The 17,240-nt window shown below is 37.8% G+C and overlaps 2 protein-coding genes across 5 annotated transcripts; one reads left to right on the forward strand and one right to left on the reverse strand.

Annotated features, from left to right (window-relative positions):
- The first annotated feature begins 312 nt into the window (after positions 1–312).
- LOC141648349 (uncharacterized) lies at positions 313–6,468 on the forward strand. Of its 4 annotated transcripts, none has more exons than XM_074456909.1 (8): positions 313–561; positions 1,515–2,358; positions 3,112–3,356; positions 3,444–3,653; positions 3,880–3,972; positions 4,071–4,172; positions 4,784–5,338; positions 6,058–6,468. In XM_074456909.1, exons 2-8 carry the CDS (start codon positions 1,539–1,541, stop codon positions 6,124–6,126), a joined length of 2,094 nt encoding a protein of 697 aa, XP_074313010.1. In that variant the 5' UTR covers positions 313–561; positions 1,515–1,538; the 3' UTR covers positions 6,127–6,468. The 4 variants fall into 4 exon arrangements, with proteins under 4 accessions (XP_074313010.1, XP_074313014.1, XP_074313011.1 ...); XM_074456913.1 differs by having other exon boundaries at positions 355–561; positions 6,064–6,468; XM_074456910.1 differs by having other exon boundaries at positions 361–561; positions 1,512–2,358.
- Positions 6,469–7,018: 550 nt separating this feature from the next.
- Positions 7,019–12,716, reverse strand: LOC141648350 (chaperone protein dnaJ A6, chloroplastic-like). Its single transcript, XM_074456914.1, has 8 exons — positions 12,578–12,716; positions 11,143–11,246; positions 9,166–9,304; positions 8,995–9,052; positions 8,860–8,902; positions 8,386–8,434; positions 8,226–8,303; positions 7,019–8,146 (listed from the first exon to the last, which is right to left on the reverse strand). Exons 2-8 carry the CDS (start codon positions 11,235–11,237, stop codon positions 7,292–7,294), a joined length of 1,317 nt encoding a protein of 438 aa, XP_074313015.1. The 5' UTR covers positions 11,238–11,246; positions 12,578–12,716; the 3' UTR covers positions 7,019–7,291.
- Positions 12,717–17,240: the final 4,524 nt, after the last annotated feature.

A 17,240-nucleotide genomic window follows, 5' to 3' on the forward strand; every position in this document is an offset into this window, starting at 1 on the left:
GATATGAGACTATGGGTACGTATTTGTTAGCACTAGACCTGGCAAAATTGATCCGACCCGAATAACCCGACTCGTACCCGACATCCGAACTCAAGACCCGAGCTTGGTCTGAAACCCAAACTACCCGATCCACTTTAATCTGACCCGGATGTTTATTGTTGCAAACTCCTTATTATACATGAATTACTCGATAATAGTTGACTCGATCCAAAATATCCGTCGACCCAAACAAGGCTATCAAAACCTAAAATTTGCCGACCCAAACCCGTACGTCTGACCCATTTACCAGGTCTAAATTGTCACCAATAACGCGGCGGTTATAAGCGCTAGTAAAAATCATAAGTCACAACAGTGAACTCTTTAACATTACCGTCGCTAAACAAACCGTCTAACAAAAATACAAAACGACGGTACATCTGACGTTTTCATTTTTCACGAAGATGAATCAGGAGAGATATTAGCCGTTATTACTTGCCTGCTCGCCGCCATTGACGAGTTTCTCGGCAGTCATTTTCCTGCGTTTTGCAACCTCTTGTCAAAGCGTCGTAATTAAGCTTTAAGGTATCCGACACTTTCCAAAATTAGGGTTTTCTGTTTTAATTAGTATATGCTTGATTTTAATATCGAAATCCATGGATTTGTACTGGAATTAGTCTACTAGAATGGTTTTAAGCTAATCAAGTTTCGATTTTTAAAGGTAAAGTGTTTAGTTTTAGTTTAATGGATTGATTGAGGATTTGGAATTGTTTAGATGAATGTTCGGAGTGTTTAAATTGTTAATTTGTGTGTAGCAATGTGTTGCATTTGCAGAAATATAGTACTAGAGTGTTTTTTAACTCGCTTGTGTGAAGCGGTTTTACACACCAGCAAGTCTTGTTATAGACGGATAATATCCGTCTATAGCAAGAGACGGGTCAAATACCTTTAAAGTGGTGATATTTTTGGGGGCCGCCACGCAAGTTGTTGTTTGTCTTGTGCGTAATGTGGTATGTTATTTGACCCGGCTTTAGTTATAGACGGATAGTTGCCGTCTCTAATGAGATTTTGTGTTTACACAATTAGTGTCTTGAAATACATGCTAATTGACTTAACTTGCTTTATAAATTGTTTTTACACAATTTATGGTATGGATATTTGCTGCTTGCGGAGCCAGAATTTTTCGCTGGGGGGCGAACTACTAATGAGGTAAGGTATACTAGGAAAAAAAATCGAAACTTTTAGCTTAGATCAAAAAGTTTACATTGTTCACGGGGACGAGTGCCCTAGCTAAGCTTGCTAGCCTTCCCCCCTAGATCCACCAGTGAGTGTGTGTGCTTCTTTGATTTATGGTTATACATGGAAAACGGTTTTACATACGACTTACTGTTTGTGAGTGTTTGCATATCAGTTGCTAGCAGTTTGCAGGATGGCGGTTTGTAAAAAGAATGAACTTTTCATTTAATTGTGTAGGAAGTGAATATATTGGCAGTTTCAACTTTCTGGATAATTTAATAAAGTTGGCGATTGTTCAGCAGATACATAGCACCTGAATTTATATCATGAGTTTTCGGAGTAAACGGTCTAAGCTCACACAAGTTTCTCGAGGTAAAGATACAACAAGTGAGACGCTCCAGGATGTCGTTTCACAGGTGATTCGTGATGTTTCTGCTATTGGTGACCAAGGTGAGGATACTCCACAAGGTAAAAATCCCGATGTGGCCCATACCGAAACAACTCAACCATCACAAGCCACAGCCACAGTAGTGGGCCTTCTGGCAGGTGATAATAGGTCTAACAAAAGAAATGCGGGGAAAAAACAGTCTGTGACTCCTTCACTAAGTCAACCTTTGGTCAATGATTCTCAACTTCCCAAGGCCTCAAACAGATGGTCATTTCGTTCCCAGCGTAATGATGACCAGCCTAACCAAGATGGTCAAGCTGAAGAAACCGAGATTGGTTCTGCTGGCAATGTTTGGACAAGTGATCCTTTAATGACCGAGCCTGTACAAGTTACATCTAATGGGAGAAATGATGTGAGACGCAATCAGAAGGGATCAGTTGGGAGACCATCCCTTACACCGCCACCAAGTCTGACTTTTCATGCGGAATCCCTAGACCAACCTAGTCGCTTGCAAAGACTTCAAAATCGGGTTCATGAGAATGATGGAAAACTATCGCTGCATGGATTATCAGAACCTCGACAACAAAATCCTTCTGAATGGGATAATGACTTGGAACTTGATGATGATGAGGAAGAGGAGGAGGAGGAGATTTATAGACAACCTGGCCAGCATGGATTCTCACAAAGTCGTGGTTCAAACATTTCTGAATGGAGTAATGACATACAATTTGATGATATGGAGGAGGTGGAGATGAGGGGTAATGCTCTCTCTTTTTTTTCTTTTTACCTTTGTCTAGATGAATGGCACTATACTGGGTAATGTATTTTAAAAAAATTCTACGCTGCAAAAGAAATGTCCATCTTTGATACTTGAAGGAAATGAATTTGATTTGCTAGATAATACAGTGCCATATTGTATGCTGAATGTGTTCTAGATAATGTTGGTGATATAACTTATAAGAAATGTTGCAGTCTGATGAATTTGTCAAAAAGGGAAATTTTATAGTTGTGATGAATCTTTTGCTGTTGTGATGAATTATTTCTTTTGTTTGAAATTCCGAGAATCAATGTTGGAGATAGTTGGCCTCTCCTTGGTTGCTGTGAGTAGTGAAGTTTAGTTTCAAATATGATCTTGCTTTTAGTTTGTCGGAATAAATAGCAATATTTAACCGTTTTAGAATATGGTAGCAGGTATCATTTTCGCTCTTGAATCCTGATGTCTTCCCCATTAGGCCTATACTGTTCTTTTGCTGCTCACTAAGCTGTCATGGAACCACGATTTTACCCTTCACGCAAGTTTTTGATATCATCCCATAGTCTGCTTGAATTTTTCTTTTTTCGTATTTGGATGATGTTGTGTATGTAAGATGTTGCTATGTTAATTGCATCGTGTCTAGATTAAGCACAGCATTGCCTCATAAGGTACGTCTCTAATATAGATACTTTTATCTTTTTTGTGTGATTTGTAATTTGATGATTGACTTCTCTTTCATTATGAATCTTTTGAACAGATTCTGAGGGCAAACGTGGGAAAAAGGGTGGAAGCATAGGTCCTCGACATGTCTGGTCTCTCCGTCCGGGAGTGAGGTTTGTAGTTCCCTTTAATTCGTTAGACCAACCAGTGAGAAAGGGAGGACATGTGCTTATCAGGTTCCTTGGAGACCTAGCAAAGAATTGTGAGCTCTGTCCAGTTGGTGAAGCAAACTGGCGAAGGGTGGATAAAAATTGTAAAGTCAACATTATATCTTTACTTCGGGTAAGTTTCTCTAATTAGACATTCCTAAATCCTAACATCTTATTGCCAATTTGCGTTGTGTTTTTTAATGTTGGAATGTTATTTTAGGAAAAGTTTGTGCTTCCTGACCGACCGGAGATTGACAAATGCATACTGAGACATCTTGGGAACAAATGGAAGAATTATAAGCACGATCTTAAATTACAGTATAAAAAACCCGATAAAACACAAGAGGAAATTGCTAGCACTGTACCAAAAGGTATACCTCCAAGCCAGTGGGTAAAACTTGTGCAGTACTGGTTTTCGGATAAGTGTAAGGTACCAATTGCCGCTTTTAATCCTTTTTGGTTAAACTTTGTTATGGGCAAATTGCTAGCTCTGTTTGTCATCTCTGTTTTGGTTCTTCTGGCTATTCATTATCTTCGGGATTGTGGATTGTTTGTCTGTTAAGTGTTGCTTGGGTATGGATTGTAAAAGTGACATTAACTCTGCAATCTGCCCTTCTTTCTTTTTTTTTTCTTGATTATGAATTGTCATTGTACAGATGCTATCCACAAAAGGAAAGGCAGCACGAGCTGCTCAAACACATCTGCACGTTACAGGTTCAAAGAGCTATGCTCGCAGAAGAGATGAATTTGTAAGATTAATGTTGCTATATTAACCATATACGTAGTTAGACACTGACTGTTTTTTAATAATATTGCCAGTTTATTTAATTTGCTGGTATAACTGCAGGAGAAAACACATGGGAGGGAGCCAGGAGCTTTGGAGTGGTTTCTTGAAACTCATCAGAGAAAAGATGGGACTTTCGTGGAAAACACATCCAAAGAATTTGCGGTACAGAATTAGATCAACTAATTACTTCTTGCATGGTTTATGTTTTAGTCTGTAAAAAAAAAAAAAAAAAATCAAATACAAGGAAGAAAAATAAGGGACTTCTGCAATTTGAAGGTTTCTGTTATCCTGTCATTTCTTGAAGTGGAAGTTCATTAAACAATGATAATAAATAACTTGTAAATCAGAGGATTGAAACAGCTAATGTCCATTTCACAGTGTGTTTGTAAAAACATTCTTGTAGATATTAACCATTTTCCGAGTCGTAACCATATATGCACTTCATTTGTATTTTCTGGGTTTTCACATGACACAAGTCTGAAGAAATGGCGAGTAGAAAAGGCTATATGTCAAGTAGATGGAGGGCGTATTAAAAGCAAGTAGATTGACGGTGGAAACCCATGCTTCAATATATATATTTGTCTTTTAAGAAATAAAATTCACCCAAAAGTTGAATTTAAGGTTGGTAATGGGTTTGAATGACCCAAAAAGTAAAATTTTGTGAATCCAGATGAATGGAGCGAGTAGTACTTGAGGAGATAAAAGTATACTTCCTATTGAACATATATAAAATATGTGACAAATTAAGTGAATGTTTTTCATGGCACTACTAGGATACTGCTGCTGCTCTGATTGCTCAACGTGGTTCCACATCTTCACACCGTACAACAGCAGTTGAGAATCAAGTTTTTAATGAGCTTATGTATTCAGATGAGTATCAGCGGCCACTCGGGTATGGGTTTGGTGTCACTGGAAATAAAGTGTTTAGGACTGAAGCAGAATCAAGGAAGCGAGGGTATGGAGAACTGGGAATTAAAGCAGAATTCGGAAGCTCAAAGAAAAAGATGTTTCGAATGGGATCAGAGAGGAAGAATAGTGGGTACTTTCCTCCTGATTCTTCTGCGGAAGTGGAGAGGTTGAATTTTGCAGTGACGGCCTTGGGTGAGACCAATCAACTCATGCAAGGCCAAATCAAGATGCAATCTCGGCAATTGCAAATGCAATCTCAACAGTTACAAATGCAGTCCAAGCAGATAGAAGGGGTGCAAGTGCAACTTCAACAAGTTACTTCTTTGCTGACGAAGTATGGCGCAATGCTGAATAATCCACAAGCTCATCATACGCCTAAACCAGCTATCTTCCCAGGCTTCAATGGTGCAAATAGACAGGTATCACCTTTGTTTCATAAATTTTTTCTGCATCCTATATCTATTAATCATTCGTTTACCTGCCATTACACATGGTAACTGCTCTATTTTGAATAACAATCACTCCCCTTTTGTTTTTCAATTTTTCTTTTCTATTTTTTTTCGCATTTTGAGGTGTGCGTTCACCCATGGACGGTTCTAAAGGATGATTCGTGTCAGCCGACCCCAAATCATTTTGGGATTAAGGCTCTGATGTTGTTGTTGTTGGAATTTCCTTGTTCTATAACGATTCATGCATCTGAGTCACTTCTGCACAAACATGTAATCTTTGGATGGCACACAGTCAAACTTCTTGAAGGTTTCATTAACTAATATCTTGTGATCCTTTTTTTATTTTTTATTTTATTTTTATTAAGGCTCATTAGTCATTAGTATTACAGACAGTGTCATTGATATACAGATGAAAATTATTTTTTCCTAGTTGAGCTATAATTTTGGATGTATCGTGCTTTTGGCTTTGAGATATTCATATAAAGAACCAAATTGGTCCGTATAACTCTCTGCATTTCATTCTTCATGATTTATGACATATGTCCTGTTTTCGGTTAAGGGAAATGTTGTGTACGTCAAACCCTTACATACATTGCATCTAGTCTTATTTTCATTGCATATTTTCCTTATGTTTCTCGAATTAGAAAGATAAGAATCTCACAGGATATGTTTCTTGATCTCTTTTGAAGGTACAGGATGCATCATCAGAATATAGTGATGAAGAATCTGACAGTACGGACTGGGATTCTGATTCGTAAGAAAGATACCCTGACTGGCCATGTATGTCCATGTTCTATTAGTCCACTAGAGAACGTACGTTGAACTCTCCATGTTTGCTTAGAAAACGTACATTGAACTCTCCTTGTTTGCTTAGATGCGTAAGTTCAGCTGTTTTCTTACAGATTTTAGCGTGTTTTCTTACTGCTCTGTTACTTACTGCCATCAGCCAAAACAAAAGGCGCTTTTACTTTTTTTTTTTTTTTTTCTTATTGAGTTCACTTTGTCAGTGTAATATTATTACAGTAAGTATACTATTAACTATTAAGGCAACGTCGGGGTGTTTATTTCTGTAGAGGACAAATTAGTATTTTTTTTTTGGTCTCCGCTTATTGTTGCTTGTTCTTCGCGGCAAAATCTTCAATAAAAATTACTCAGCCTCTGCTTGTTGACAGAGCTAAGGCCGTGCACATACGAGCATACAGCATTCTTACAATGCCTTAATTGGTTACCTTTTGCGGTACCAGATGACGATGATGCTTCTTCACATGCTAATTGTTGTGCTAGCTACGAGCCGCCTGACTGATGAATGGCGACAAACTGATTCAGTAAAAAAAACCCTTCTCCTCCCTGACCAAAAATGGCTCATACAAAATGAAGTACGGATGTCGGATACGTGTCAACTACAAGGTCGAATGAATTCACTGCCTTAGGTTTAGGCGCGAGAATGCAAAAAAATGCTTGAGTGCCTTGTATCCCTCAAAACAAGTCCCTGTCATATGGACAACTACATCAGAAAACGCGGGTATTTTGGCCTTGGTTGGCTAAGCTCGCCTCAACGAGAACAGAAATCCACATATACCTGCAACTGTTTTGCTGCCAATAGTAAATTGTCACAAAATACAAACACAAAACCGTCACAAAAATAAATCAGAAGCAAACTGAAAATGTGTATAACTGTATACATATCTTCACTGTAAACGTTTACATTGAAAGTGAGCGATTCATTCATACATGTGGTCTACTAAGCCAAAACTTCAGTACACTCAAGTACGCAGCGGACTACCAGTAGCGTAAAAAAAATTACAGTTACACTGGAATCATATTTAATTGGGCTGATGATTTTTATCGACGAAATAACTACTAAAACTACATCTGCAAAATGCTAGTCTAAGTGGAAATACCAAAAAAATCATTTAATGTTTTCTATATCTTTGAGGGTGAACTCGATCTTGCTTTGCTCGAAGCTTTAGCCTTGCTTATGTTGACAAGCTCTTCAATAAGCTTCTGCTCTTCACTGTCAAGTCGCGCAGGAATTTCTACCTGCACTTTTACCAGCTGATCCCCTCTCTTATTCCGCTTATTAATGACGGGAACACCTTTTTTCGACATCACTAATGTTGTATTTGGCTGGGTGCCGGGTGGCAGCTTAAGGTCGCTCATCCCATCTACTGTTGGGACTTTCAAGACCGTCCCTAGGATCGCATCAAGATAAGAGACCTTGCAGGTGTAAAGAATATTATTGCCATCCCTCCTTAAAACAGGGTCCTCAAGAACCTCAATGGCTACAAATAGGTCGCCGGGTGGCCCACCTCGTTTGCCGGAGTTTCCCTCTGATTGGCACCTTATTTGGTTTCCAGTATCGACTCCAGCAGGAATTTTTAGGTCAAGTGACTTGGATTTTTTTACACGCCCGTCACCTCGACATTTATTACATGGAGTTTGACTCTCACCCATTCCGTTACAGTCGGGGCAAGTTATTGTCTGCTGAACAATGCCGAAAGGAGTTCGCATTGACGAGACCACCTGACCTTGGCCGTTACAAGATCGGCAAACGTAGGATTTAGTTCCCGGCTTTGCCCCGGAGCCTTCACAAGTGGGACAATCCTCGAGCCGTGTAATCTCGATAGTCTTTTTCACTCCAAACACCGCCTCTTTGAAATCCAGGCGAAGAGTATAAAGCAAGTTTTCGCCTTCTGAAAATCCGTTTCTGAAACTTCCTCCCATGCCCATGCCATCGAAGTTTCTAAGTAATTCATCAAAGATGCTACTGCCATAGCCCTAAAATAACGGAATGTCAAATCTAAGAGATCGGCATATAGTATGTATAACTAAACAATATATGTTGCTGAGAAAATACCGCCATGCTTGGACCATCGTTTAGACCATCCTCTCCGTATCTATCATACATGGAACGCTTCTTGTCATCTGATAAGATCTGCAGTTATGGGTAAATGTTTTTAACAGACTATTGCCACTTATGAAAGTATTTACACAACAGATAAAAAAATTAAACTTACCTCATAGGCATTACTAATCTCCTTGAATTTTTGTTCTGCTCCCGGTTCTCTGCAATGTGTAAGGGCCAATTAACAAACCATAAATTTTGAGCAAATAATCGAATAAATGAGAGAAAATTTTACAAGTAAACATGAAAGAAATACCACTTAAAAAACAAGGGACATTTTCTCACAAATTTAACTTAATCAACAGAAATCACATAACTGCTATACGATGCTGGAATGCAAAATTTCTGAAACAACGCTAATGCAAGCTTGCGGGGAGGGGGCTACTACTAAAATATGATTATTGCCCATACTAAAAATACTGGACGAGGGTCAAGAGCTGGACATCAAAATGTGAAACTTTCGGCCCAAAAAGATACTCAAAGACCAAAAAATGTCGAAGTAGGAAAATACCGAATGGTGTGAGATAAACAATATGGAGTATAAAGGAGTTTGATGTATTACGATGCAGGTAGAACCTCAACTTACTTGTTGACATCAGGATGATAAGTCCTAGCAAGCTTCCTATAAGCTGCAGATAAAACGGAAATGAACCATATCGTTAGGTCAGATACATGGCAAAAAAATCAGTTCAAAGTTTGACAGAAATAAGATATAACTCACCACTTTTTATATCAGACTTTGCCGCACTTTCAGAGACGCCAAGGACAGAATAATAGTTCTGCATGTTCATAGCAGACATTGGAAAAAAAGTATCCCCAACAAGAACATTAGCTCAATGGTACGAACCCAAATTACAAAATGCAAGGAAACAACATAAAAAAGAGTTCTAACCCTTGCAGCTTTGACAACGAGATGCGATCTCCTCGATCCACGTGTACTTCTAGGTTGCTGTGAAATTAAATTTGCACGAGAGAAATCTGATGAAAATATAGATGAGCGCACAGATGCCAGGCACTCATTGCTTGAAAAACTGCAATAAGAACAATTTTTAAACATAAAAGTTAAAATTGAATAATTATGTCCATTCCATCATATCTGTGTGTGAGACCAGTGGTGGAGCCAGGATTTGAGGGGCACAAAAAATTTCAGCGGAGGCGAATGAATAATGGCATAAGGTAAAAGTGAGACAATCTCGAAAATTTAACTAAAAAAATAGGATAATTCTTGAAAAATGAGCAAGGTGCGGTGCCTAATACACCATGCCTATATACTACCCTTCATATGCCCAAATTTTTGGCAGTAAGGCAGTAAATATACATGTAAATTTAAAATAATAATTTTTAATGATAGAGCACACATTTCATTTGTGTTCCCTGATTTACCTATTATCTCCTAAGCATAGAGAAAATTTTGCTCTCTCTATTTCTTTCACATCTCCCAGTTGAACTTTTCAGTCTATTTCTTTGAATCTTCCGTTTCTCCTGCTGTAAGTGGCCCATTCACTTTTATCCTCACTACTTTTGTATTGTTTTTCCTAATATTAGAGTACTTCAAAAAAAAATGGACAACTGTTGGCAGTGAGAATACTAGGCCATGCATAGCACGAAACGTAAACGCAAATCCCCAATTAAAAAGAAAATCATCCAACTACCAATGTGTTATCATGTTGCCCTTCAGTTCACCGTATTTACCAATCCATTCTAGAAATTCAATGAGAATACTATGCAACTTTGTTCTCATTTTGTATATGTGCGCCACCCATGTGACGTCTTTTTGTATATGGCTGTCACCCATTGGTGTCCTTCAATGAATACTACTATCTCTTACTCATCAAAAATACAAAATCTATACGACAACAACAAAGCCTTGGCCCCTAAATGACCTAGGGTAGGTATATGTATAATTGATAACATAAGCAGCATGAATAAGTTATTGGAAACGACAAAGGAACCCATGAATAGACGATAGGAGGCTCAATCACGGTTTATTGACAAATGACATGATAACCAAATTCCAAAAGGAAAGTTCAGAGAATTTCTAGTTCAGATTAGCTGTTAAATAATTCAGGCTACTCATCCAGATGAACCGTAATTTGACTTTGCCACAAATGGTGTTGTACCATAACTTCTGGACCGTACTTCCTTTTTTAGAATTTATCCCTCCAAAATTTACAGGTAAGAGACAAGGAAAGACAGTTTAATGTAAAGAAACAAAAATCCCCTCTTTCAAGACTATCTCCTTCTGAGGATTAAGTTCTACCTAAAACCGTTGAGAGGTTCCATAGCTAGCCAGAGAGACCGAACTTTCACGTCTTCAGAAAGACATAATTGTAAACACCGTCTCATATGAAATCAAGTGGTAACACTAGATGGTAGAGCTCCCATAACCCAGAGTGACCCAGACCCCAACCTACAGCCTGGAGGTTACTGGTTTGATCCCCATTCCCCACAGCATTAGTGTTAGGTTCCATCATTCCCCCACAGCATCACAAAGAGCACTAGTACCAACTTTTATATAAAATGAAAGGAAAGGAAGCGTCTCACAAAACATTAGGGCTGGGTAAGTCATGTTTTTACAAAAAACAAGACAAGTCTCTAACTGGCGGTAGATGCAAAATAGACAAAACCGTACATATGAAGAAGTTAAATCTCTTACAAGATTCAGAGAGTCCTTCTAACATTCCCAGAACATACGACTCACACACAGGTTTTTATCAAGATGTTTATGTCAAAATGCAAATATTAAGAATAAAAACACAGCGCAGTTACTTTTCTTCCAAATTCCACTCTCATGATTTAAGGAAACAGAAAACGTACATGACAATGTACTAATCAAATATGTACTTTTCAGGACAGGAGGTGTTCTTACCAGTGTGATGACAACACATTAAGATATGTACTTCCAGGTGATTTGCACTGCGTACCACAGTACGGGATATACGTTCCACATGGAACAGTTGCCATGAAAGTAACCTATAATGGATGCATAAAATTTCTTAGCGGTCAGAAGACAAGAACTGTAATAAAGAACATAGATGGCATAATACTACTTCGAACTTAAAAACACGAAATATAAATAACCGAAACACTGGTATCAAAAGGTGGTGAATTTATACTCTAAAGATAATAGGAATATTTGCACTTTGATGCCCTTATGTTTGGCCTAATTCCACTTTGATGACCTCAGGTTTAAGACATTTTCCACATCGGTGACCTAAATTGTAAGAGCACCAAAATTTCACATAACCAAATATTTTGAGGCATGATAAAGTCCTCTTTTGAAAAATTATGCAAAAACTCAACTTAAAATTTACTTTTAACATTTAGTTTCACAATTTATTATGTTTACTTTAGATGAAATTTGACAATTCAATATCTCCGGTCACCAAAGTGAGAAAAATCCATGACTTAGTGTTACCAAATCGGCAAATAACCCAACATGACACTAAAATGAAATTAGTCACACGCTCACACACAAGAGCACCAACGAAAAATTAGCAAAAAAATTCCGGCATTATCATGAAATTTTCAATCATACAAAGTAGTAGCTACTAGCTACACAATCTCATAGAAAATGTACAAAAAATCCATCCCAACAAAACAACAACCTCTAATCACCAATGTTTTCCTCCTGATTCAAAGATTTCATTCATCCGACATTTCACATTTTCACTAACCCTAACACAACATACAAATACTGCAGTTTTCTTTCACCCAAAGTTCTAACCATACATAAAACTCTCAAATCTTCAATTTAATTCAGCAATACACCACCAAACAAATCAATTCAAAAAAATAACAATCCCTTTATTTCAATTCCAATCACTCACATCTCATAAATGACAACAAATGACCGGAAAAGATCGCATTTTGGACCAATTTCATTAAAATTAGTAACTACCCACATAACATATAAGTCTAACACAAACACCATATAAGTTTAAGAAGCCCTCTATTTCAATTCCGACCCCTAATATCTCAGAAATGACAAAAACAACTGAAAAATATTACATTTTGGACCAATTTAATTCAAATTAATAATTACCCTCATAACAATTAACTCTAACACACAGGTCAAAATCATAATTTTGCTAAAATTATATTCATTTTGCAAGATTATCATACTTTGGGACAATGGGCTTGATTGGAAATTGGTGAATATGCTCTTTTCTATCACAATCATTTGTTTACCTTTTATATTTATTGAAAGCGGTATTTTAATCAAAGGTAATAAATGACCAAGACGGATGGGGTAAATAAGAAAATTTGAAAATTAAGAAGAAGAAAAGATTAGATGAAGTTACCTGTGAAGATGTAGTGGGTTGGTCGGATGACACAACCGTTGGAGAGAAATTGGGATTTGGGAAGCTCAACAGAAACCAGAAGAATGTGCACTACAAGTCTACAACTTGAAGCTTATGTTTGGGTGAGATATTTCATGTTACCCGACAAAATAAACAAAATTGCTAATAATTTAGCTTTCTTTTTTAGTTGTTTCGGTCAATAGTTTACGTTTTTATTTTGAGTATGTTTTATTTTCTACTCTATATTATATAATACGTAATTGCTAAATCCCGCCGATTTTTTTCACTTTGTCCCTCTTTCCATCGTTACCCTTCATTTAAAAAGAAAATCAAAAAAAAAGGAAAGAAAAAGAATGTTAGCTTCACGAAAATCGAAATCCAATATCCATGTCATCCCGACCACCCCTCCCACCTTCCCCCTCACCATCGCTGACCACTCTGATCCACACGCCGTCGACGACCGTCGACCACCTTGACCCTGCGTCGTCGACCATCCCAATCCACTATACTCGATTAATTTGTGTCCCATTTAACCTTCACAACCGCTTCTCCGTCGACAACTTATCCATACCGGACCACCCATCCACCAGCCCCAACCACCCATTCCGTAACCCCGACGACCACTCTACGTCGTCGGCCAACCCCTTCCCCAACCCTATCGTGGAGCCAACGATCTTGTCCCCTTATCCCCTTTTCATTCCTTAACACACATGAACCCAATAAACCTTCATCGTTGTCTATCTTTCGTCGTCATCGACCCAATCCTCTTCTCCTTCTCCATCGTCGGTCAATGGGGATGGCTAGTGGGACTCGGGTGGAACGGCAGATGGGAAGCTAGGGTTTGGTTGGGGATTTCGAGATTTTGATTATTTTTTTAGTGAGAAATGAGAGGGGTAATTTTGGAATAAGGGGGATAAATGCGCGGGATTTAGCACGTCCCTTATAATATTAAAACCAATTCCTCTCTCTTTGTACTTTGATTTGTATAAATCATATTTTAATACGGTAAGTTGTTTCAGTTGGAGTCTGAGGCCCAAACACGTGATAGAAAAACTAATAGAAAAAGAAAAACACGACCTGGTACGACCTCTCAAATGGCTCAAATTTAAGTGTATAAAAAACGTTTTTCGGAATTTTAGGTTCCCGGAACTAAAATGGACGTAAATCATATGGATGGTTTTCTCGGGTCTGATAAAGCGGCCACACAAATTTTGAGAAGCAACAGATGACATTTGAGGGTGTCAGTACGTGATAAACGTGTCTCGGAGGAAAATTAGGTACTCCTTAAAAATAGATGAATACTTTTTATTTATGGCTGAAAATTGAATACGGTGGTAACTCATGATGCGACACATGCCATGTGGTAGAAAAACATGGGAGGAAATGTAACATAACCCGGTACGACCTCTCAAACGGCTCAAATTTAAGTTTGTTATACACGGTTTTTGGGATTTCGGGGTCCCGGCACAAAAATGTTTGTAACTCATATGGGCGGTTCCTCGGGATAGATAAAGCAGTCACACAAATTTTGAGACAAAACAGAGAAGATTTGTGGTTGCCGATACGCGATAAACGAGTCTGAGACCAAAATCAGGTATTCGTTAAAAATAGATGAATACTTCATATTTAGGGCTGAAAATTGAATACGGTAACTCATAAAGTGACCCCTGACACATTGTAGAAAAACTAGGAGGCAAAGAAACATGACCTGAACGAACTCCTAAATGGCTCAAATTTATATATATAACACGCGAATTTCGGATTTTAGGGTCATAAACAAAAATGACCGTAAATCGGGTACTCCTTGAAAATAAATGAATATTTCTTATTTAAGGCTGAAAATCGAATACGGAAACTCATGCATGAAACGACCCCATACTCGTGGTACAAAAACTCGTAGAAACAGAAACATCACCAGGTACGACCTCCCAAACGACTCGGATTTAAGTGCATAATACACGATTTTCGAGATTTTAGGGTTTCGGAACAAATTAAAAATGTGTATAAATCAAACGGACGGTTCCTCAGGTAAGATAAAATAGCTACAAAATTTTTGAGAAGCAACAAAGGACATCTAAGGGTACCGGTACGCGATAAACGAGTCCCGGACAAAAACCAGGTACTCCTTAAAAAAAAGATGAATACTTCTTAATTAGGGTTGAAAATCGAATACGGTAACTTATGAAGCGACCCCTGACCCGTGGTATAAAAACTAGGAGGAAAATAAATATGACCCTATACGACTCCTAAACCGCTAAACGGCTCAAATTTAAGTGTATACACGGTTATCGGGATTTTAGGGGTGAAATAGTTGGAATGAAACAAAAGCCTAATGCAGAGGAAAAACACAAATTTATTTTATATACACATCTATATCTATCTATCTATCTACATACAAATATAATAGAAGAACCACTATATATTTTACTGTACACGTGTAAAGCTATGTGACTCGATCGAGTATAGGCCATTCGACCGAGTAAGTCCCATACTCGATCGAGTAAGTGGAGTTCAGCGGTAAAATATATATCGTGAAGTCGTGAACCCAAAATCAGTTTTCATTTCATTTCTCTTAAACCTAATCATCGATACATCTCTCTCCTTCACCAACCTTCATTCCTTGGAACCCTTTGAGCCTTGAGACACTACGGGAGTGGAAAGCATGAGTCGGGTAGAGATCTTGTCGTCGGAACGCTGCGTATAGGTAAGTCGTCGTCATCATCGTCGTCTTCCTTAGTTTTGGTAATGGTTGTGTTGGTAGTAATAGGGTTTGTCATACTGTTTGTAATAGGTGGTAATGGTGGTTGCTTGTCGTCATACAGTCATATGCAGTGTTGTTGCGGATTGCTAAAGGTAGGTTTTCCTACTCATTACTATTGATTGTTTAGTATGTCGTTTATGTTGTCTAGTTGGATTTGGTATCGCTGATGGTGAAATTTGGTTGATTATTATGTGTCTGTGGTTCACGAGGTGCGTCCTCGGTTGAGTGGGGTCACTTGCGGGAGTGGCTTCACGCCCTTGATTCGCCCTTTGTGGAACCCGATATAAGAGGGGATGTGCACATTAAGGAACACGGGTTTTCGCTCGGTAAAGATGAGCGGGGCTTAGGTGGGAACGGTTGCGGTCCCTAACCGGCGGTGTGGAATATTTGTTGCGACGGACATTCTGGCAGGACTTGACCTTCGGGTAGTCAGAGGAGTGATGAGTAATTGGAAGTGGGGTTGGGTTTGTGTATGTTGTATCTAGAGTCTTGTGTTGTTCTTCAGTTACTGTCCTTGTGTGGTGTTGTCTGTGTTTCTTCTTGTGTTGTGTCTGTCGTGATCCATTATGGTGAGCAGTTAGTCTTAGGAGGTGTTGATATGTGGAGCTTAGCTGGGTGCCTTGGAGGGACGAGTCGATCACTGAGTCATAGCATGGTTAGTATCACCGTAGTTGATAGTTTGTATCAGTTGTACCTTTCTTTTATTGAGATAACTTGTAATAAACTTAATTGTTCTTTTATTGACGTTTGATATTTACTATACCTCGGGCAACCGAGATGGTAACACCCTTATCTGCTAGGGAAGGTCTTGTTAAGGTTTCTTAGTAGATGGGGGTGTTACAATATATCCCAATCGTTATTTTCGCAAAGGAGCAAATTGTTTTAATCGTGTATTACTTCCCACTTACCATACGTTCCATCTAAATACGAATACACTCAAATCACGTTTTCAGGATTATTTTACTTACATTTTGATGTTTATTCTACACTCGTTACTAAACTAAGCTTTCTGATTTGACAAATGATGTGGATGTCAACGGAATTTCTCACTAAATGTCGATCTGTAGAGTACTGGAGATTACATTTGGTATTGTCTGTATTTTTTTTTTTCCGGTTATTTTGATTATTTCTTTTGAGATAATTTCAATGGAATTTTTTTTCCAGTTATTTTGATTGTCCACGCTCTTATTTTGGTTATTATTTTTTTATCCTTTGGATCTATATCTTCTTATTTTATAACTTTGATGATGTATATGGCACATAGTTAAAGTCATCTTCAAATTGACCTCGATACCTTTTTCTTTCTAAAAGATTAAAGATTTATTTATTATGGTTTATATTTAAATCTTTGACTCATTTTATCAATCTGTATATTCTGATTCTATAATTTTAAACCACTCGCCTAAGAAAACCGCTATTTATTTGCTCATAAACCCATCGGCAGCCAATCAATTTATGCGGTGGGTAATTATGATAAGATCGTGAGATTATAATGATAATCAATTCTTCTATTATGGAAGTACCTTTAACTACATGAGAAAAAATAATGTAATTGGTCAAGAAAGAATACTAAGTGATTATTAAAGTTACTGGTAAATCATAGTGAGTATATGATTATTTTTGCGTAATTCACGCTTTATTTATTCATATTTTCATTCTTAAATTCCGTAAGAATATTTAAATTTAACACTCGAAATTAACATACTATGACACTGGTGTACAAATAGTATATGACTAGGGTTAAACATATCTTTAGGTGACGATGTTAATTTGTAAAGAAAAAATAGCATGGTCGTCCGAATGGATATATTATTATAACAGTGGTAATTAGAGAAAAGTTCGAAAAATAGACGATTATTATCGGAGTTGTGACTAAAGAAAATCACTTCCTGACTTGCGATA

Source organism: Silene latifolia, chromosome 3, assembly GCF_048544455.1.
Source record: "Silene latifolia isolate original U9 population chromosome 3, ASM4854445v1, whole genome shotgun sequence".
Taxonomy (NCBI): domain Eukaryota; kingdom Viridiplantae; phylum Streptophyta; class Magnoliopsida; order Caryophyllales; family Caryophyllaceae; genus Silene; species Silene latifolia.

What these genes read in the sequence shown, in the direction of transcription:
- LOC141648349 (XM_074456909.1), top strand. Translation starts at nt 1,539, where the DNA reads ATGAGTTTTCGGAGTAAACGGTCTAAGCTCACACAAGTTTCTCGAGGT. An exon ending in GGAGGAGGTGGAGATGAGGG is followed by an intron (nt 2,359 to 3,111) that starts GTAATGCTCTCT and finishes TCTTTTGAACAG; the next exon opens with ATTCTGAGGGCAAACGTGGG. An exon ending in CTCGCAGAAGAGATGAATTT is followed by an intron (nt 3,973 to 4,070) that starts GTAAGATTAATG and finishes GTATAACTGCAG; the next exon opens with GAGAAAACACATGGGAGGGA.
- LOC141648350 (XM_074456914.1), bottom strand. Translation starts at nt 11,237, where the DNA reads ATGGCAACTGTTCCATGTGGAACGTATATCCCGTACTGTGGTACGCAG. An exon ending in AATGTGTTGTCATCACACTG is followed by an intron (nt 9,305 to 11,142) that starts GTAAGAACACCT and finishes TTCTTATTGCAG; the next exon opens with TTTTTCAAGCAATGAGTGCC. An exon ending in TATCATCCTGATGTCAACAA is followed by an intron (nt 8,435 to 8,859) that starts GTAAGTTGAGGT and finishes TACACATTGCAG; the next exon opens with AGAACCGGGAGCAGAACAAA.